A 22187-nucleotide genomic window follows, 5' to 3' on the forward strand; every position below is an offset into this window, starting at 1 on the left:
ATGATAGGCTACTTTCTTGGTTTAAGTACAGAAATCACAGTGACTTCTCCGTCCAGATTCGGTCAGAAGTTCATGTTTTTTTCCCCCTGACTAATGACAGTTACGGAGACAAAAGTAGGTTGGACTCACAATCCAGAGGCCATCAAAGGCGAGCTTCGCACGGTGGCTGACGATGAGTTCCTTCCACACTTGCTGGGTGGCGTACTTGAAGAAGTCAGGGAACACTGCTTTGCCTTGGGGCCATACCTGCAAATCAGAAACAACAACAATAATGAGGAGAAGGTGGAGGAGGAGGACGACGACGATGTCTACGACAACGACAACAGCTACATCAGCGATAAAAACAACAACTACAACAATAACAACAGCAAAAATACCGACACTAACAACAACACAAACAACATTAAGAACGACAACAGCAGAAGCAACAACAACAACAACAACAACAACAACAACAACAACAACAACAACGACGACAACGACAACACAACAACAACGTTGACAACGAAGAAAAGCCACCCAACTAACCAATCACAGGGCTTACATCTCTGGCAACACTTGCTTTCATATTAATGTTCGTGTGTTTAAGTTTCAGATGTTCGCAACACAACCATGGCATTGTTTGAATCCACTTTTGTTTGACTCAAGCTGTAAAGCGCTTGGAGCTGTGGGAAGCGCTATATAAATGTTCTATTATTATTATTATTACAATTATTATTATTTTCTCACGTACTATTGGGGCGTGCAGAATTGCGGAAATTAACAAACGAATAAGTGTACAAGGGGCAGTATAGGTAAGTACCCCTGCACACAGGCATGTACGTCTGCTTACTATGAACAGTCCATACATTCACGAACGTGGATCAGTGAATGTAGATCATCATATACCCTTCCACATCACTTTACACGTAAGTTAACCAAAAATGTAAACAAAGACTCACGAATCCAAACATGGAACCATCGTCATCAGCGCTGCCAGGCGGCACGTTGAAGTTGTCGGGCCACTTGATGTTGCCCGATACCCGTTTCATGGCCAGGTAGGGTTCGTACCCGCTAACGTTACTGATGAGAGCAGGATCCTGCAAAGAAACAAACAGAAAGCTTTCAGGGATATCCCTCGCTTCGCAGGTTTACTCATCCCTCTCAACTCAACAACAACAACAACAACAACAGCAGCAACAACAACAACAATAACAACATCAACAACAACAACAACAACAACAACTGAAACATCAACAACATTAAACAAGGCAGTTTACACTCTAACAAAGCTTTCGTTTACAGCTATTACAGCGTGAACCGCTATTAGCTGATACCAAGTCGCATGTGCGCGGATGCCAAGATGCAAATGATGTAAATATATGTGTTATCCGATCGCAACAACAACAACAACAACAACAACAACAACAACAACAACAACAACAACAACAACAACAACAACAACAACAACAACAATGACGACGACGACAAATATGCCAAGTGCCCAGTCCAAAGAATACGGGAGCAGTGGTCATGTGTATCATGCACCAAAAGCGCTCACTAGAATTATGATGGTTCTCATGCCAGCGCCTCTCAGTTCGTCGAAGTATTCACTGAGTCCTGAGAAGTTGTTTGGATTGATGGTGAAGTCCATCCTCTCGTCCATGTGGTCAATGTCCGCGTACTGCACATCCTGAAAACAGCAAAACGAGAATTCAGACCAAAGAATGTATCTTTACCATCCTGAAGAAGACGAAAATTTGATGACAAAATTACCGAAACTGGTTGCTGTTGTGTTTTCTTTTTGTGTTATCGAATGTATTGTAAGGATGATTGAAAAAAATCGATATATATATATATATACTTTCAAAAAGTCCAGTTGAAAAAAACAACATGCTTCTGTGTCACGACGAAGCGAAACCAGTCGTATGATTATTCATGTTTAAACAAGGCAGTTTACACGATAACAAAGATTTATTTTACAGCAATAACAGCGTGAACAGCTATTAGCTGATACCAAGTCGCATGTACGCGCATACCAAAATGAAAATGATTAACAGCTATTGTGTTTTCAGCGTAGCAATAGGGTCCGATATTTAGACGAGACAAGTATAATGCGACGAGTCGAAGACGAGTCGCATTATACTTGTTCGAGTCTAAATATCGGACCCTATTGCTACGCTGAAAACATAATAGCGATTATATAGCTGTTATGACCTTGATTTGTTGTTCCAAACTTACAAAATGACAGTTTTTGCGTCGATGCGTTGATCTCAGGTTTTGATAGCAGACAAACTTCTTACGCGCATCATGTTCGCGCAAACATGCACACCGTTACACGCTTTCTGACTTTGGAAGAAAAACTGACTCCAAGTGCATTCGATTTCACAACACAGTTGTTGAAACAGCTTTTTAAGTTGTCAGTGTATGCTGTTGTCGATAGAAACATCGCCGCGTGGTACAGATGTGTAAACCGGAACCATGCGTCGGCCATTTTTCTCAATATGCTTTTGGATATTGAGAAAAATGGCCGACTTCGGCAGCAATATGCTTTGATGATCGGGAGAGACCATCCAATCACAGCCCCCGAATTCCCCCACGTGTTCATCAGAATAGCTATATATGAATATATTGTTTATCCGTTCGTAATAAGCTTTCACATGATCTAAGAAACAAAGTAACGTCAAGGCTAAGACGGCAAATGACTAAGTGAGAGTTTAGCATAATCAATATCTCCCGACTATTCCCGTTGGACATTTTTCCTTTTCATTTCTTTATTGTCCAATCGCTGGGAAATTCGGGTCGCTTCCTCTCAGTTGAAAGCTAGCAGCAACAGAGTCGCGCTACCCAGGTGTGTGCGTGTTTATGTGCAATCAGCTCCCTGCACTTATGGCAGATTGACCGTGGTCTTTTACGTGCCACAGTGGGGACACGGGGGTGGAACATGGATACCGTCTCTGAGTCTCCACATACAGTTGACCCGTGTCCATCCCGGCCCGGATTCGAACCTGCGACCTTAGGATTACAAGTCAAGTGCTCTAACACCTGAGCTACCGGACGGACCCCCATGTGTGGTCTACCGCTGCTATTCTTTCCAAAGTATATATTGCCGGCAACGTAAACATGGGGCTGACGTGGGGAATGCTATAGTTCCTGGTTTCTGTAACAGCTCTCTGCAGATTGGACAGATTGTCGTAACCATAGCGACACAGCTGGAACCCCAGAGACCAGTAGGGAGGCATCACTGGTCGTCCTATCATCTGCAATGAAACCAAACAAATTATTGTGTGATTAACAATTGTGAAGACTCAGCAAATGAAAGAAAAAATACGAAAGAAGGAATGAAGGATAAAGAGAGAGATAGAGAGAGAGAGAGAGAAACAGAAGAAGAAACAAGAAAGACACGTGGCAATAACATCAACAAACACAGCCCGCCAGCCACCATACCAGCCTGCAAGGAAGCAAGCCTGCTAACCAGACAGCCAGAAAAAAAGACAGCATGCAGGTCAGTAAGCAAGCCAATCAACCAGTAAGCAACCAAAGCCTGCCATCCAGACAGACAAGCGGAGTAACAGAAAAACTGCCAGCTGATCAGTAAGGCCCGGTGTAACACGAAAATTTTACTCGACGAAAAATTTACTCCGGAGTAAATATTTCGTACGAAATTCTTACTCCGAGTACACTTTTCGTACGAGAAAAGAACTCCCCAAGGCACGAAAAAATTACTCCCTCCACGAAATTTTTACTCCCCATTTTTTTTACTTCCACAAAAAATCTCGTACGCAATAATGGGATGCGGGCGAAGGGATAATGCCAATAAGTGAACTCGCGCACACGAATGTCGCGCTACCCTCCTTCCACCCCTTCCACCACCAAGACTAACAGGGGAGAAGGGAGTAAAAATTTCGTACACCTGGCATGGGATGTGAAATTGCTCGTTTTGGAGTGAAGTAATTCATTCGTTATTTATTCGTCAGGGGAGTAACATTTTTGTACGAAATGTTTACTCGGAACTCACCTGTCTTGGGGAGTAATTTTCTCGTGCAATGGGGGAGTGCTTTTTTCGTAAAGGGAGTAACTTTTTTGTACGAAATGTTTACTCCGGAGTAAAAATCTCGTGGGAGTAATTTTCTCGTGTTACACCGGCGCTCACTTATGTAACGCCAGCAGGACAGACGACGCACTGCAGATTATTGAGGTGATTCTTTTTTTCCCCAGCCCGCTACACGTTGCGTGAAAAGAAAACAGGCCAAGTACTCGTCATAATCCCTATCGCAGCATGTAGTGTAGTGGCGACTGCGCAGATGTATTTTCCCCTTAAGCAAACCAGTCCGAAAGCCAGTCAGGAAGACAGCCAACCATACAGAAAGACAGCCAACCACACAGAAAGACAACCACACAATCGGAACAAAACAGCACCAACCCACCAGCCAACCAGCCAGCCAGCCCACTAAAAGCACTCTGCATGTCTGTCTGTCTCTGTCTCTGTCTGTCTGTCTGTCTGTCTGTCTGTCTGTCTGTCTGTCTGTCTCTCTCTCTCTCTCTCTCTCTCTCTCTCTCTCTCTCTCTCTATCTATCTCTCTCTCTCTCTGCGTGACATTATTTCCCACGTATAGGCCAGTCACTAACGAGACAGCGTGTCTGAAACAAGTGTACAGGTAACACATGGCAATGTTTGTCATTGCAAATGCAAGAGTACTCACTCTTTCAGAACCCATACAGACCCGAAAGAGTTATTTCCGAAAATCGTCTATTCTTATAACTCTACCTGTGTGTACTGCTGCACGACGTTCTCAGGACTGGGTCCCAGGAAGACGTAGAAATCCAGAACACCGCCAATAGTCCGCCACGTCAACATGGGGCCGGGACTCAGGGCGTACTCTGCAATAATGCATACAAGTAGAAAAACAACACATATGAACGGACAGATGGATAGGTTAAATGCTTTGAGGGGAAATAAAATGTAAAAAATAACAGTATCGTGTGGTTGGTAAAGGGATTTTGTCAAACGCTACACAGTCATGTTTGATTGGATACATTCGCTTGCGTGCTTATGCGTGCGTGCGTGCGTGCGTGCATGCGTGCGCACGTGCGTATGTGTGTATGTGCGTGAGTATGTGTGGGCGGGTGTGTTTGAGTTTGAATCGACTCCTAACAAATAAGTACAAACTATATTATATTTTTGATACTGCGACCACCAAGCCATGACCACCCCCTCCCCCCCACCCACCCCCTGCGTGTTATAATTGTCCAAGTGTGTCCTGATCCTGTTTTATAAATTTGTCCCCTTGTCTATGTGATGTCCTGTAATGTAAAGCATATACATGTAAAAAAAAATTCCACAAAAAGAGAATAAAAAATTAAAAAATACATAAAAATTATAAAAAATACGTTGACGGCCTGGAATCTGGCTGATTGAAGCGACTGGCTTCAAACCCACCCTGTGCATTGCTGTTGAGGAGGAAGACACCGTGCGTGTTGCCGTGTGAATCCTCCACACAGGTGTAGAAGGGATGAACGCCGTACAGGTTGTTGTCGCCCTAGAAACACAACAAATACATGTGTATCCAATTCTTAAAGGAAAAACTCTCCTATTTATGCCACACTTTGCGGAACTCCTCGGAAAGGACATACATACGATGGCCTATACAGTACACAGGTGATTCGTAAAAAACACCACCCATTCATATTTTTGTCACAGTTTTTTTTTAATTTCTCGGAAAGAACAAACTGGCGATGATCTACACAGTACACAGATAAACTGTGGCAGTGTTTCGGAAAAAGTGGCATTATTCGGACAACACGCTTTCAAATTATCGCCGTGAGCTCTGGCGAGAAAGAGCGATTCATAAGTGTTCATTATTATTATCATTATTGTTATTTTTATAATCATCATTATTATCATTATTATTATGCACTGAAAACCGTCGAGGGGTTAACATTTTCTGGCTTTTACATTGTGAGGTTTTTAGACTCTACAAGGTCAAATATTTTCATCAGTACACAGAAAATGATTTGCGAAACATGTATACAGAGTGAAGACGCAATTCTTACAACTCGGAGACCATGTGTAAACTTTTTCCAAATTACGTTTATCTTTTGAGTTGAATTTCCCAGCTCTAAAAAAAAAATGTTTTTCAATGCTTGCTACATCAGTCCTGGACTTTACAGTATATATATGTGAGTTAAAACTTTGTAAAGTGGTTAAGTATATTTCGATGTGTATTATTATTTCATTTGGAATTGTGTACAGTATTATTTATTTATGTATGGTTTTTTTAGACGCTTAGAACTGTTTCAGGATTTGCGCCATATAAAAACATCCTCATTATTATGATACCCCGGGTGGCTGATCTCTAGCGAATGCAGGCCAACTGTGCGGGGTGGAGAAGTCTCGTCTGAAGGTTGGGTGGGAGTGTTCGCCCAGTCCGTACAGGTCAGAGGAGGGCAGTCTGATGGTCAGCTGTAGAAACTGGTCGGACAGCACCAGGCCTCCTGGACCCGTGTCAAATCTAGAGACAAATAATGAGGATATAGTCGGAACACAAGAAATGTGGTTGGCGTCACTTTGCAAGTCATGACTGCGCTGTACACGGCGTGTACTTTACACTCCATCCGTGCATAACACCCCTGGACCCGTGTCCAATCTGATGGAAGAATAAGTGATCCTTAATGAGAAAACTGGACAGTTAACGGACATTATGTGTGATCTCAACCAACTAGGCGTGCGTAATTATTGCACCCCAACACAGAGGTTGGAACTCACTTTTTTTTCTGTGTGGAGGGAAGTTTGAAGATATAATTCACACACACACACACACACACACACACACATGCACGCACGCGCGCACAGAGACAGACAGACAACCTACATCACTGTGCCCGTCGCTTTTCTGGTGATCACGAACGCCAATCTCGACTCGTCAGTTATCTTGAACTCATACAGCAAGTCGCCCGCTCCTCCGGTTGGAAGATTCGTTTCCAAGGGAACACGAAAGCGCGGTGGATTTGCATACATGTCGTCAAACTGTAAACATTTGACAGACATATAATTAGATACAGTATTTGTACATTCGTTGTGACACCTTTCTTGCTAATGTGGTTGTTGGTTTTGGTGCAGATATTGTTGTTGTTGTGGCTGCTGTTGATGATGGTGTTGTTGTCGTTGTCGTCGTTGTTGTTGTTGTTGTTGTTGATGAGGATGTTGTTTATGTTGTTTTTGTTCAAGTTGTTGTTCTTGTTCTTGTTGTGGTTGCTGTTCATGTTGACTTGTACAGTTGTTTAATACTCGTGAATGGTGTGGATGCTATAGCCCTGTGGTATCTTAAATTTCGTTCATCAATCCTCAGATTCACATACAGGGTGAGGCATTCTCCGAATTTGATAAATATTCTTTAAAAAGCGTAAAAATCAAACTACTTGGCCTACATATTCGACACTTTTAGACATTCTAATCCCATCTCTCAGGCTAACGTACACCAAATATGAAGTATTTCGCTTGATACATGTGGGAGCTTTAAGCTTTTTAGAGGATGACATTTGGGGGGGGGGGTCACCCTGTACTATTAGCATAAAACAAGTACACAGCCCTTCCAGAATCAAAAACATCGTCTTCCTGTCCTCTCATTTTGCTGTGTCGCAGTATGTTTTTCTCCACAATTTCCTTGACCTGAAAAGAATGATATTTAATACAACATTCTAACTCATGCCCATATCTAAAGCACTTGAAACAAGAAGGAGAGCAAACATACCGTGCCTTTCGCCAAGCGAAAGTCGAGAGAAGGATGTCCTTATTTCATGGCCTAATTTCAGTTCTTTTCTTGACTTTTTCTCATGGAGTTATGAATAATAGTGAGGGTTCTTTGAATGTCAAGTTTCTGTACCATGTTGTATATTCACGGTCTCTTAGCCAGTGATAAAATCATCATGGATCTATTCGTATCGATCACACGGCACGATCATTTGTGAGAGAATAGATTAAAAAAAATACACTATCAAAGTCCACGGCCAAACGCAAAGTTAATTTTAAACTAAGTACGTGAAAAGTGTTGCACTGACACATGAACGCACACACGCTGAGAGAGATAGAGTGTGTGTGTGTGTGTGTGTGTGTGTGTGTGTGTGTGTGTGTGTGTGTGTGTGTGTGTGTGTGTGTGTGTGTGTGTGCGTGCGTGCGTGTGTGTGTGTGCGTGCGTGCGTGTGTGTGTGTTTGCGTGTGTACGTGTCCGTGTGAAAGCATACTTTTTACCCAAAAGGTGAAGCCTGAGCAGATACGTGGTGATTTTCAAAATGTACAGTACACGAGAAGGAATTAAGGCATAGGAAAACAAGTTGCGTAAGGCGAAATTACTACATTTAGTCAAGCTGTGGAACTCACAGAATGAAACTGAACGCACTGCATGTTTTCACAATGACCGTAGTCCGCCGCTAGTGCAAAAGGCAGTGAAAGTTACGAGCCTGTTCAGCGCGGTAGCGGTTGCGCTGTGCTGCATAGCACGCTTTTCTGTACCTCTCTTCGTTGTAACTTTCTGAACGTGTTTTTAATCCAAACATATATTATCTATATGTTTTTGGAATCAGGAACCGACAAGGAATAAGATGAAATTGTTTTTAAAACGATTTCGGAAATTTATTTTTAATATTTTTATATTTTTCAGAGCTTGTTTTTAATCCGAATATAACATATTTATATGTGTTTGGAATCAGAACATGATGAAAAATAAAATAAAAGTAATTTTGGATCGTTTTATAAAAAAATAATTTTAATTACAATTTTCAGATTTTTAATGACCAAAGTCATTAATTAATTTTTAAGCCTCCATGCTGAAATGCAATACCGAAGTCCGGCCTTCGTCTAAGAATGCTTGGCCAAAATTTCAATCAATTTGATTGAAAAATGAAGGTGTAACAGTGCCGCCTCAACTTTTACAAAAAGCCGGATATGACGTCATAAAAGACATTTATCGAAAAAATGAAAAAAATAGGTGGGGATTTCATACCCAGGAACTCTCTGGTAAAATTTCATAAAGATCGGTCCAGTAGTTTAGTCTGAATCGCTCTACACACACACACATGCACAGACTCACACACACACACACACACACACACACACACACACACACACACACACACACACACACACACACACACACACTCATACACCACGACCCTCGTCTCGATTCCCCCTCTATGTTAAAACATTTAGTCAAAACTTGACTAAATGTAAAAATACTCAGACTTGTCAGGGGAGATGAAGCAAACACTCACAGTGAACCTGATGAGGTTGTTGCTGAGCATGCGCACGTCCAGCACGGGTTTCTTGAAGTCACCACCGAAAGGTGAAGGTCCGGATGCTCTCAGATGAACCCTGAAGCCTCCCTCTGTGTTTTGCTTGCTGGACACTGAGTAGCGAATACCACCCTCATGCCGATAGAAGCAGGCGTGTGATCCTGTGGACAATTCATAGCACACATCGCAGTAAACTCTCGTGGTTGCTTTACTTTTGATGGCATTGTGCTAACGCATTAAACAAAGTACACAAGCATCCTTGAGCCAATAGATGAATTCCAAAATAAATCTCGCCCACGTGTTTCACACACACGCATCGCTAGTGACTGGCACGTCTAATGTATGGCAGTGGTTTTGCAATAAAAGGTCACTCACACACACCCATCGCTAGTGATTGGCACCTCTAATGTATGGCAGTGGTTTTGCAATAAAAGGTCACTCACACACACCCATCGCTAGTGATTGGCACCTCTAATGTATGGCAGAGTTTTTTGCAATAAAAGGTCACTCACACACACCCATCGCTAGTGATTGGCACCTCTAATGTATGGCAGAGTTTTTTGCAATAAAAGGTCATTCACACACACACCCATCGCAAGTGATTGGCACCTCTAATGTATGGCAGAGTTTTTGCAATAAAAGGTCACTCTTTCACAACCCATACAAACCCGACGTTATTTCCGAAAATCGGCAATGTTGACGTTACTTAATATAATAAGCTGCGATGCGTTATGCTTTTAGTGTAATTTGTTAGCACAATAATACCGTTAAATTTTGAAGGCACCGAGGTTTACTGAAATGAGCCGTTTTCGGACAAAGTTTCGACTAAACACTGCATCAAACACGCCTTTTATCGCTTCTGGAAAGAATAACACAAGTTTACATCAGTCGGCATGCCATAGCATCATTGCTAGGATTGGGGAACAAAATAGATTAGTTGGAATAAAGAATCGATTTGAATCAAATATGTTCAGTTGGACTGGTTCTGATTTTTTTTAAACGAGGGGAATTTAGCTTTCGTGAAGTTGATTTTTGGGGTCTTCTGTGTTTTCTGTTCCACCGCTTTTTTGTGTGACTAGTATAAAAAAAAAATGAAATTATCCCAACAATCAGGTGTAATCTGGCCGTTCTTCCCTTTTGTCTTGTCCACTTTATTTCTATTCAGTCATATCAACTTTAAATTGTAGAAAACGTATACATGTACCGTCATTGTCTGTCATAGACTGCTTGTCGAATTCGCAGCCTCGCTGTTCACACAACTCTCGGGTCAAGGTCACCGCAGAGCTCCTGGCATCGGGAAAACAGTCGACCCGTTCTTGAGTATTTCTCATCGTCGTGGTTCTTTGTGTCGTTGTCGCTGTCGGTGGTGGGCTTGTGGTGTCGTCGTTGTTATTGAAGACGAAGAAGAAGGTCATGGACGCGGCTAGAAGGGCGAACAACGCCAGGAAAGCCATGAGGGTTTTCATCATTGTCGTTGCCATGGCGATGTGTTACGACGTTGACTCGTTTATGATGCAGTGTTGTTACTGGTAAAATTGCACGTTGAAAATAAACTATATTGCACGTAGAACAAAAGATTACATTTTACTTAAATGTAAAGGACATTGCAAGATAATCTTGAGGGTTTTCATCACGATCGTTATCATGGTTATTGTTGAACGGGAGAAGCTGCACACAACTTCATACTCAACATCTTGATTGTTTTGCACGTCCATCACACCGGTTACTTGATGATTAAGGGACAGAACTAAACTCTTGCAACAACAACAACAACAACAACACATTGTGTTAAATTTGGTTATGACCTGGTTCAGAAGCCCCCACCGTAACAAGAAACTAGTAGGACTCCCTGTCCGAAATAATTATTTGTTTCTTTTCTGTGGAAAGTCACATCTAAGAAAAATCAAGGGAGGTAAAGCTCTCAACATCCTTTTCGTCTTGAGCCTTGGCGTGGTCATTTAGGTCACCTACGCGAAACAAGATGGCGCCAACTTCAATTCAAGTTGACAAATGACTGGGATGACATCAAGAAAGAGTTTGAGCTCCTGATAATGAAAACTCTTGTGGGACATTTGCCAGCATTTACGGCATTTCACAAATACCTGGTCGATTCAACACGCACGCCTGCCGTACCCAACCTTAATAAAAAAAAAATGATAAAAAAACACTTGCAGTCCTGCCTAAAAATAAGCAGAAATACTCAGAAGTAGTTGATGTTCTCGACTACTACGAGTCCTTTTTGGAAGAGCTGAATGCAGAGGCTGGCCTACCCCAACAACATTCTACAAAAGTGCATATCGATGGCGATCAACTCACAAGAGAAAGATTTACAGGGGCCAAGCGACTGAGGTGCACTGCTGAAACTCCAGCAAAGCGGTTTGAACACCAGCACCCCATTACGTTTAAACTCTTCCATTTACAGAAGAAGTTACTGTCAACCTTTTACAAGATCCTCTACAATGACAAACGCCTAGAGACAGGCACGCTAGGAGCAGAAAAGGTACGCCTGTGTCGTACAAAGGCAGATGGCAAGTGTTATATTGTGTACTACGTCACTATTGCATTGTGTACTTCGTCACAAATATGTTGTGTACAACGTGACTATGTTGGGAGAGTACTTCCCCTTTGGTCTAGACAGCTTGGACAGTAAAGACGTGTTTCGAACCCACTCATGATTCTAGTCTGTGTGTCTGAATGCCAAACGTATGAACACACCAATGCAGACATGGAACACAACGACAAGGATGTCTCCACTCATTTCAACGATTGTAGTGAGCTGGCTGTTTCCCTTGTCAATGTCTACATTGTGGAATCTGCTTGCGAGCATGTTCAAGTAGAATGCACCGACACAATTCTTCCTGCACGCTTTTTTGACAAGCCCTTGAAATCTGTGTCTTCTCAAGAAAAAATGGACTGGATGCAGGCCAATGTTGGCGATCTTGTGGACACTTTGGTTTTGCCACACACAAGGAAGGATGTAAACGACACAGAAGCAACATAACACAACAGAAGTTGTTGTAAACATGCCAGAATAGAACAAATCGGAAAAATCCTAAATAACCTCCGGTGCAATCACGGATTTGGCTTCTTAACAACTAAGGGGATTAGGGTTTAAAAAAGCCATGCCTACTGCCGCTTTTGTGCCCTCATTTTGCCAACTTTGTTTTATAAATTACTGCATTAAAATCCCGTCGAAGCTGTCGTCACTCTTAAGTCAATCTAATTTGGTTGTTGGTGCATGCATGGAGTGGATGCATGAAACTTTCTCTCTGCCTGTCTGATGCTGAAGTCTGATCATAACAACAACTGCAACTACAACAGCAACTACAACAATACAGCACAAGCAGCAGCAGCAGCAGCAGGAGCAACAACAAACACAACGTTTTGTTTCTTCGTTGTTGTTCTTCTGCATACGTTAAAGTGCAAAAGATTGTATTATTCTAGGTGCTGGAAAAGACACATAATTATGTTGGCAGCTCTGGGCATTTGCCAGGTACCGCCCACACGTCTTCTGTCAAAATTGAATTCGGCGTGATATCCTCCCTGATCAGAAGCCTATCATAATAGTAGAATTTCATCCACTTGTGTCCCTGATCCAATATATTAATACAACAATTCTGACAAACAATAAATAACGACAAGAAGTGATTACCTTTTAAAAGTCCCGTGTTGGCAGACGTAGAGCCATGTTCTTTCCAGATCAAGGAACGGCCAGGCTTTTATATCTGTTCAAAATAAATTAGACAAACAATTCTTTACAATCTTCGTGACTAATATATTCCAAGCCATGTGGATCAAATAGAAGTGAAACCTCCCGCAGATTGTTTTAAAGATACAATCACCCATCTATTTATTTCCATTTTCATCAATAAATATTGCTTGGTTGATGGTTTTGAAATAATAGGTGGAAAAGATCAAATAAAATTAAAAAAACATCTTTTGGTCAGTGTCCTTGAAAGCATTAATAATGGAAACAGCACAGCAGCAGTCTTTGTCAGCTACACAAAGTCCAAACATCATGAATGAAGGTCAGTCAGTCGAATATTGGATGAAATGGAGATATGATCCAGCACACTTTGGGCGATATTAAAAACAAGCTCACAAAAAGAAGTGCAATTAAAAATAAATATTGACTTCATCTGATAGCCTCCCAATGCAAATACGTTATCATTAGATGTGACTGTCATATCCACATTTATCACGGACACAATGTCGAGAAAGTAGGAATTAGATCAGATCGAGGAGTAATCAGAGAGCTGTTATGATTCCGTTTTTCATCTGCTACTGTCTTGCATTGTGTATCTAATACCCCCATTCCACACATAAGTTCTAGGTCCCGTTCCCGTAGCGACCAAGGAACGGCACGGGAGTGGGAGGAATCGGGAGGGGACCTTAATAGAACGCCAATGGACGTTAACGAAACTCCTTTGAACGGTAGGGACGGGTGAGTTCGGGCTACATGTTCAAAATTGTAGCCAGTCCACGCCAGTTCCAAATGAACGGTAATGGAACCTTAACACATCGGCAACGGAACTCATGGATCGTTAATGGAACTTAACGCAATGGTAACGCAACGCTAGGGCTCTCACACACTGAGTTGTCATACCCGCATTCCACACATTCGTTCTAGCTTCCGTTGAGGACGGCTGCCAGTACGGTCAGACGCTGCTCAAAGTTGCCAAAAACGGCCGTTTGCGCAGGGTCTCACTGTTGTGGCAGCCGTCCTCAGGACGGCTGAGAACGGAAGCTAGAACGGATGTGTGGGATGGGGGTATTAGTGTATGATTGCTCATTTCCTGTATCTTGCAACACCCTCATTAGTGTGTCCACTGCACAAAAAAAAAATTTATTCCTTTGTTTTCATTATATTTTTCTAACAATTTACATTCACTGGGCACAGTTTAATCAATGAAGCCTCGGCTAGAGGTGCACGACAAAGTTACCAACCGGGTGGGAGCCAACCTCGGTGTTGAATTGGTTGACATTGAGATTTGCTGTGATTTCAACGAATCAGACCCCGCGGTTTGTTTTCTCCCGGTTGGGTGGCACCCACTTTTGGTTCGTGCTCCTCGGACCAGGACTGACCCAACCAGTACAGGTTCTTAACAAACTAGAAAGTGTTGTAATTGCTCTTCATCGATAACAAGTGATGAAAGTCGCGTGTTCATTCATAAACTTAATTGTTTTATATATATGCCAGGGGGATGGTTCCACATAACTCTCGCTTACTGTTGTCTATATCTAGAGCGCTTACTGTTGTCTATATCTAGAGCGCTTACTTTCCTTTTTTACAATCTTACCAATAATGTTCTGCCTCGATTGGTTAAGATTTTTTTCTGAAAAAGGGTGAGTTACTTTAAAACACAAGGGTCAAGTAGTTGAAGACAGCGCCGAGGAACTGTTTGTTTTGAAACAGGAGAAACCCGAAACAACAGTGCGAAGACTTTCTGTCCACATACTATTGTGGATGGTGTATACACACAGACTAGTTTAAACACACTCCTTTTCGTGAAAACAGTTTGGCTCACCACCTCACTCAGATCTGGCCTGGCTCCACTTGGATACATACCAGAAACCGACACCCTGACTGTTTGTATTTGTCAATTGTGTGTGTGTGTGTGTGTGTGTGTGTGTGTGTGTGTGTGTGTGTGTGTGTGTGTGTGTGTGTGTGTGTGTGTGTGTGTGTGTGTGTGTGTGTGTGTGTGTGTTTCTGTAGTTTTGTTGTTGCTTTTTATATTTAGTCAAGTTTTGACTAAATATTTTAACATCGAGGGGGAATCGAAACGAGGGTCGTGGTGTATGTGCGTGTGTGTGTGCGTGCGTGTGTGTGTGTGTGTAGAGCGATTCAGACTAAACTACTCGACCGATCTTTATGAAATTTGACATGAGAGTTCCTGGGTATGAAATCCCCGAACGTTTTTTTCATTTTTTTGATAAATGTCTTTGATGACGTCATATCCGGCTTTTTGTAAAAGTTGAGGCGGCACTGTCACGCCCTCATTTTTCAACCAAATTGGTTGAAATTTTGGTCGGGTAATCTTCGACGAAGCCCGGGGTTCGGTATTGCATTCCAGCTTGGTGGCTTAAAAATTAATTAATGACTTTGGTCATTAAAAATCTGAAAATTGTAAAAAAAAATAAAAATTTATAAAACGATCCAAATTTACGTTTATCTTATTCTCCATCATTTGCTGATTCCAAAAACATATAAATATGTTATATTCGGATTAAAAACAAGCTCTGAAAATTAAATATATAAAAATTATTATCAAAATTAAATTGTCCAAATCAATTTAAAAACACTTTCATCTTATTCCTTGTCGGTTCCTGATTCCAAAAACATATAGATATGATATGTTTGGATTAAAAACACGCTCAGAAAGTTAAAACAAAGAGAGGTACAGAAAAGCGTGCTATCCTTCTTAGCGCAACTACTACCCCGCTCTTCTTGTCAATTTCACTGCCTATGCCGTGAGCGGTGGACTACGAGTATACGGTCTTGCTGCGTTGCATTGCGTTCAGTTTCATTCTGTGAGTTCGACAGCTACTTGACTAAATATTGTATTTTCGCCTTACGCGACTTGTTAATTGATTACCTCAAAAGCCATCTGTGGCTTTTACGAAATTGATTAATTAAAAAGTCACACTGTGCCCCGAGAACACCCAGAACGTTCATTTTGGGTATGTGAAGATAGCGTCCTTCCAAAGTAAACCACAAATCATCTGAAATACCATATATCCGCCCAGTCTTGTGAGTGTGTGTGAGTGTGTGTGCGTGTGTGCGCGTATGGTGTGTGTGTACCGGGGAGTCGTTTCACTTTTCAAACACTTTTTTTTAAAGTCCTGACCTGTATACCTGCGGGAAAACCTCATTTTGTTTTTTTGCTTACCTTTCAGGCGATACATACCACATCTGCTGTTCGCGCAGACGTCTTCTGTCCCTCGTTGTTACGTTTGGAGAATCCTCCATTTGCTCTCGTGTCTCCGGTTCGATTTTGTGTTGAATAAAGTTTGTTGAAATGTGTTGGAAATAGTATTTGTGCTGATTGTTGTGTAACGTGTGTGAATGTTCGATTCGATCGAGGCTTTTCAAGTTCTTACTGTTAAAATGAAAGTTGGTTAGGCAGTCCCAGTTGAGTACTTATGCTCTGCCTAAGGAAGTAAATTGTGCAAATTACAAGATGTTCTACTTGGGATTAAATAATCAGCTGTCAGATTTACCACTTCTTCCAAGAATTAGTCACGAAAGTTTAATATCATATGAAAAATCCTCTTTGCTTTTCCGCCAAAGATTTGTAAATGATTTATTGTATCAGGAGCATTGTTGAATTATCTGAGCATCTTTTTCCGGTATTTTGTTTCTTAAACAAAGCATATATTAAAAAATCACGGACAATGACCTTATACCTTCTGTTTTGGCACATCAAAGCACAAAAACTGTAAAAAGTAGATAAAACCTGTAACGGAATACTGTTTCCAAAAATGTAATCACGAAAATATGTGTATTATTCGTTTCAGTTCCGCAACTTGACATTTTCCCAGAAATGGACACAAACGTTAATTCTACTCGCATCAACGTTTAGTTCGAATGCATTATTATGAGAAATGTAAAAGTAACCTCATCTGATTTGTAGGTCTTGTTGTTCGATGTATCACTCTTCCATTAAAAGGCGATTGTAATTACCTGAACAATAAAGACAATTTCTCCGAAAGTGTGTAGGTGTGTGGCCTATAGTGTTGTTGATGCTACCATTCACGGTAGTTGCGCATTCGCTTGCGACGGCACGCACACATGCACACACTCGCACGCGTCAAGATACAAACACAACTTACATTGTACTAACACTAGTCAATAGACACACAGAAGTTTCTTTCACACTCAAAACATTGTACCTAAGACACACACAAAACAGTGTACAACAGACACGTATCATACACACGAACTCAAAACACTGCTGTACAACAGACACACACGTACTAAAAACACGGTACATGTAGGCTACAACAGACACGTGTCACATACACACACACACACACACACATATATATATATATATATATATATATATATATATATATATATATATATATATATATATATATATATATATATATATATATATATATATATACACACACACACACACAGCAACTGCGATCAAAGTCATTATGCTTCAAATCATTGACACGGTGATTTGTTTTCCTTATTCAAATAAACGAACGAACGCGCGCGCAGACACGGTGAAGTTCAGCCGCAGTCGTCGATACTGCAGCGTGGTGTCTGAAACAAAGAAATTGGGTTCATGTGAACAGAGTGTGTGCAGCAGACAAGATCAAGAGTTAAAACATAATTCCCAATGGAATGAATTAAACAAATCGTTAAAATGTTGAAGACAACTGTGCGAAAATGGAAATTCAAAAGCTTAGAAAACAGACTTGCATCAACACAAGAGCAGCATTTAGAAAACTATCACAGCTACTCTTCATTGCATGACCATTTGTGTCTTTGATAATTTACAAGGACACAAAATCCAATCGATTATTATTCTCTGATTGCATTCTGACCTTCGGATTCCAAGTAGTTACTATAAGTGTCTCTGTTGTTTGTTCTACCACTCATTCTTCTTCGGACCAGAGAAATGTATCTCTTTGGAGCTTTGAGTGCACTTGTTGTGAAGAGACAGTGCGATGAGGATAACAGGCAATCAATTTCACTCCTTCATTGTGCTAAAAACTGATGCTGAAATTCCGATTGGATTTGTCAGCTTCAAACCAGATAACGTGAAGTTACATTTTGGACAGACAAAGAGACTAACGCTATGTGTATCGAAATTTTTTTACGAGGGCCATAATCGATGCTAGAAGTTGAGTGCCACCAACCCAGGCTCAAAATCCATCGGTAACAAATTAAACAATTCAACATGTCAGAGGACAAGGAGAGGGAGGAGCTTAAGAGAAGAAGACCAGGAGAGACGGAAGTACATGGAGAGGCAACGTGTTCCTCAGCAGCTTACCTACTGTAGCTCTGTGGCATAATCGAACAGGGAATGGTCTGGTAAGACTTGCAATGCACCAGAACAAGTACGAGAAGACGACCGAAAAATCTTGAAACAAAAAAAAGGAAGAGTGAGCAGAAACAAAATAGTTATATTATAAATCAGAAAAAAACAAAAGTAACTGAAAGAAATCGTGCAACAAGGAGAGTGGAGGGACAACAAACATCAACTGTAAACAAACCAAAACAAATAGAAATATAGCAAATCAGTACATGCAGGAGGTGCATGCACAAAAGAAACAAAATCAGCAGCAGAATAAGTCAAAGTGGCAACAAGGACAAACAGCAGAAAAATGCTGGAGGGGGAACTCAGTGCCAGAACAAAAAGCAGCAGGGTTAAATTAACAGGGGAATCCAAACAAGAGGGAACAAGAAGAGCAAACGCTCGATCGAGTCACTTTCGCAGTTCTGAATATTATATGAGGCATCAGATGGACAGGAAGAAATTGCTATTCACAACACAATGAGTCACGTTCACATAAAATTTGAGCCCGGTCACTTTTATAGTTTCCGAGAAAAGCCCAACGTTAAGTTGTGTGTTGCCGAACAGAAAAGGCTAGTTATCTCCCTTGTTTTTCTGATAACGTTCGTAAAAGGCTACAGATGTAAATACTTTGATGTAAAGAATAATCCTACAAAGTTTCAATCACATCCGATGAACTTTGTCAAAGATATAAAATGTCTAATTTTTCCTTTGACGCTGACCTGTGACCTTGAAAAAGGTCAAAGGTCAACGAAACCATCGTTAAAGTGTAGAGGTCATTGGAGGTCACGACTAAACAAAATATGAGCCCGATCGCTTTGATAGTTTCCGAGAAAAGTCCAACGTTAAGGTGGTGTCTACGGACGGCCGGCCGGACGGCCGGCCGGACAGACATAACACTGACCGATTACATAGAGTCACTTTTTCTCAAGTGACTCAAAAATACAACAGAGAAAATGCAGCACGGAATCGCGTAAGCTAAACGCAACGGCAACACGAGAGAACACAATAGAATGGGAACACAACGACAGGGGAACGCACAATAAAGAGAACATGACGAGGGTATATTCCCAGCAAGGTAACGCAACAACAGAATGGGGAGTGGGGCTGGGGTGTGACGCAACAGCAGGGAGGACGCGCCAGCGAGGGTACAGAACGGCAGGGGAACGCACCAGCAGGGAACGGCAGGGCCGGGATCGCACCAGTAAGGGATCGCATCAGGGGAACGCACCATCATGGGAACGCACCATCATGGGAACGCAACGGCAGGGGAACGCACCAGGACGGGAACGCAACGGCAGGGAAATGCACCAGCAGGGAAACTGACGCACCAATAGATAGCGCAACGGCAGGGGGAACACACCAGCACGGTAACGCAACGACAGGGGGGAAGCAGCAACAGAGGAAACGCACCAGCAATGGAACCGAACTTCAGGGAAACGCATCAGCACGGGAACGCAACGTCAGGGGAACGCGCCTGCATGAGAACGCAACGGCAGGAGAACGCAACGGCAGGGGAACGCACCAGCATGGGAACGCAATGACAGGGGAACGCACCAGCAAGGGAACGCAACGGCAGGGGAACGCACCAGCAAGGGAACGCAACGGCAGGGGAACGCACCAGCAAGGGAACGCAACGGCAGGGGAACGCACCAGCACGGGAACGCAACGGCAGGGGAACGCACCAGCAAGGGAACGCAACGGCAGGGGAACGCACCAGCAAGGGAACGCAACGGCAGGAGAACGCAACGGCAGGAGAACGCAACGGCAGGGGGAACGCACCAGCACGGGAACGCAACGGCAGGGGAACGCACCATCATGGGAACGCAACGGCAGGGGAACGCACCAGGACGGGAACGCAACGGCAGGGGAACGCACCAGGACGGGAACGCAACGTCATGGAAACGCACCAGCAAGGGAACGCACTAGCACGGGAACGCAATGTCAGGGGAACGCACCAGCACGGGATCGCAACGTCAGGAAAATGGCACCAGCAAGGGAACGAAACGGCAGGGGGAACGCACCAGCATGGGAACGGAACATCAGGGGAAAGCGCCATCACGGGAAGGCAACGGCACGGTAATACAATGATCGAGTGGATGCACCAGCAGGGGGGAAACGCATTGGCAGGAGAACACAATAAAGCCTGGCATAATACACCAGGTCACCAAAAACACTTTTAAAGAAACAACAAGCAATATAGCATTACAAAATACAACGGCAAAACAAAACGGGAAAATGCACACAAACAAGGGTGAAATAGTCATCCTGAAAAAGAAGAGGTACAACTCAGTTTCTCTCTTCCTAATGTTACATAATTTTTAATAGTTAGCATTATCATCAATCAATAAACATTCATGAATTCTTATTTATAATAATTCATTCTATTTCTAAGAACATGTTTCTAATTGACTTCTCATTTTCTTTTAAATTACGTGAAATACCTAAACCTTAATTCTTGTAATCAATCAACCAATCAATCAAATTAATCTATCCATCTATCAGTCGACTAAACCAAAATCATTTCAATCAGTTATCTCTGTTTGCAACAAGCATACACTAAAAAGCGTTCATTATCTGAGACATTCTGACACACACACACACACACACACACACACACGCACGCACCATAAACTATCTAAAAATACAGAGGGAAATTATGCCCGTCAAGGCCAAAACTTCAGATGCTCGCGACGAGCGTATTTCCTGTGTCACGCAGGCCCGTCTTGGAACTGATCGAGGGGCTGCAAAAGAAATTCAAGAACTTTACAAATCAGCACCATTTTAAACCATGTCTACGAAATTATATCATTACTTGATTCTTCATTTAGTGATTAAAGAAACAAAGAACGTACACAAGACACAATAAAGCTCAACAGTAATAAAAACTGTTTTTAATGATACATTAATTGATTAAAGGCACAGTGCAGCTCACAGCCTTCGTTTTGCGTTTTTGGTGCAGCTGATGAGTGCATTTACAGTTCAAAAATCCTTCTATGGTAGTAAAACAAACCCAAAACTACCCAACGACGACATCTGTGAAGCTCGACAGTTTCTTGTTCACGCGAGTGCATAAATTAACCTAGTTATTACGTGGTGTTTGATCGGAGTTCGATTCAACTGAGTGATTCCGGCCTCCATTTTGTTTTACACAAACTCATGATGACGTCTGACAATAGTTTGCTAGTGACGTGTCTTTTTGTGCATGATGTGTTGATCTACCTGATCTAAATTTAGATCCAAAAATAGGTCAAGACCAGCCGGGTCCGAGTACGAAATTAATTCGTAAAAAAATCGCAGTTCTTGACTCTTTGGGTGCAAGTCAATGAAACTTGGTAGTTCTTCTATCGGATAGCTGCCTGAGGTATGCCTAAAAGCCCCAGGGGCTCCCTGCACCTGGATTTGACAAGTTCAGTACCTTTAAATATAGTCGTCTCACTCAAAAATAGTTGACTCTATATGCTTGATGAGCAAATCATGATAAATAATGACATTATACTTATGCATCACAGATTAAGAAAGGCAAATAACATATCTAGGTAAAATTCAAAACAGCAATTTTTTAATGACAAGATAATTATTTCTTATTCATAATGACATATACATACACAGAGAGAGAGAGAGAGAGAGAGAGAGAGAGAGAGAGAGAGAGAGAGAGAGAGAGAGAGAGAGAGAGAGAGAGAGAGAGAGAGAGAGAGAGAGAGAGAGATTGGAGACAGCGAAAGAGACATAATTACTAATTAGAAACGAAAAATTAACACCGACAACAAGAGGGAGAGAGAGAGATTGGAGACAGCGAAAGAGACATAATTACTTAGAAACGAACAATTAGCACCGACAACGAAAAGTTAACACCGACTACGAAACGAAAAAAACAGCGAC

The 22187-nt window shown here is 42.0% G+C and overlaps 2 protein-coding genes across 2 annotated transcripts in view; one reads left to right on the forward strand and one right to left on the reverse strand.

Annotated features, from left to right (window-relative positions):
• The window catches only part of LOC138967201 (probable maltase-glucoamylase 2), a 31311-nt gene extending 18275 nt beyond the window's left edge, over window positions 1-13036 (reverse strand). Inside the window, exons 1-11 of the mRNA XM_070339724.1 lie at window positions 12920-13036; window positions 10472-10793; window positions 9247-9428; window positions 6852-7006; window positions 6320-6491; window positions 5420-5519; window positions 4748-4860; window positions 3114-3239; window positions 1541-1672; window positions 942-1079; window positions 130-246 (exon numbers count right to left, since the gene is read on the reverse strand). Of these exons, the coding sequence (XP_070195825.1) occupies window positions 130-246; window positions 942-1079; window positions 1541-1672; window positions 3114-3239; window positions 4748-4860; window positions 5420-5519; window positions 6320-6491; window positions 6852-7006; window positions 9247-9428; window positions 10472-10748 (1512 nt within the window). The 5' untranslated portion in view covers window positions 10749-10793; window positions 12920-13036. The remainder of the gene's footprint in view (window positions 1-129; window positions 247-941; window positions 1080-1540; window positions 1673-3113; window positions 3240-4747; window positions 4861-5419; window positions 5520-6319; window positions 6492-6851; window positions 7007-9246; window positions 9429-10471; window positions 10794-12919) is intronic.
• Window positions 13037-19261: 6225 nt separating this feature from the next.
• Window positions 19262-20388, forward strand: LOC138967766 (another transcription unit protein-like). The gene is made up of 2 exons (XM_070340422.1): window positions 19262-19278; window positions 19380-20388. Exons 1-2 carry the CDS (start codon window positions 19262-19264, stop codon window positions 20386-20388), a joined length of 1026 nt encoding a protein of 341 aa, XP_070196523.1.
• The last annotated feature ends 1799 nt before the right edge of the window (window positions 20389-22187 follow it).

The sequence above is a fragment of the Littorina saxatilis genome, linkage group LG5 (genome assembly GCF_037325665.1).
Source record: "Littorina saxatilis isolate snail1 linkage group LG5, US_GU_Lsax_2.0, whole genome shotgun sequence".
Lineage (NCBI taxonomy): Eukaryota > Metazoa > Mollusca > Gastropoda > Littorinimorpha > Littorinidae > Littorina > Littorina saxatilis.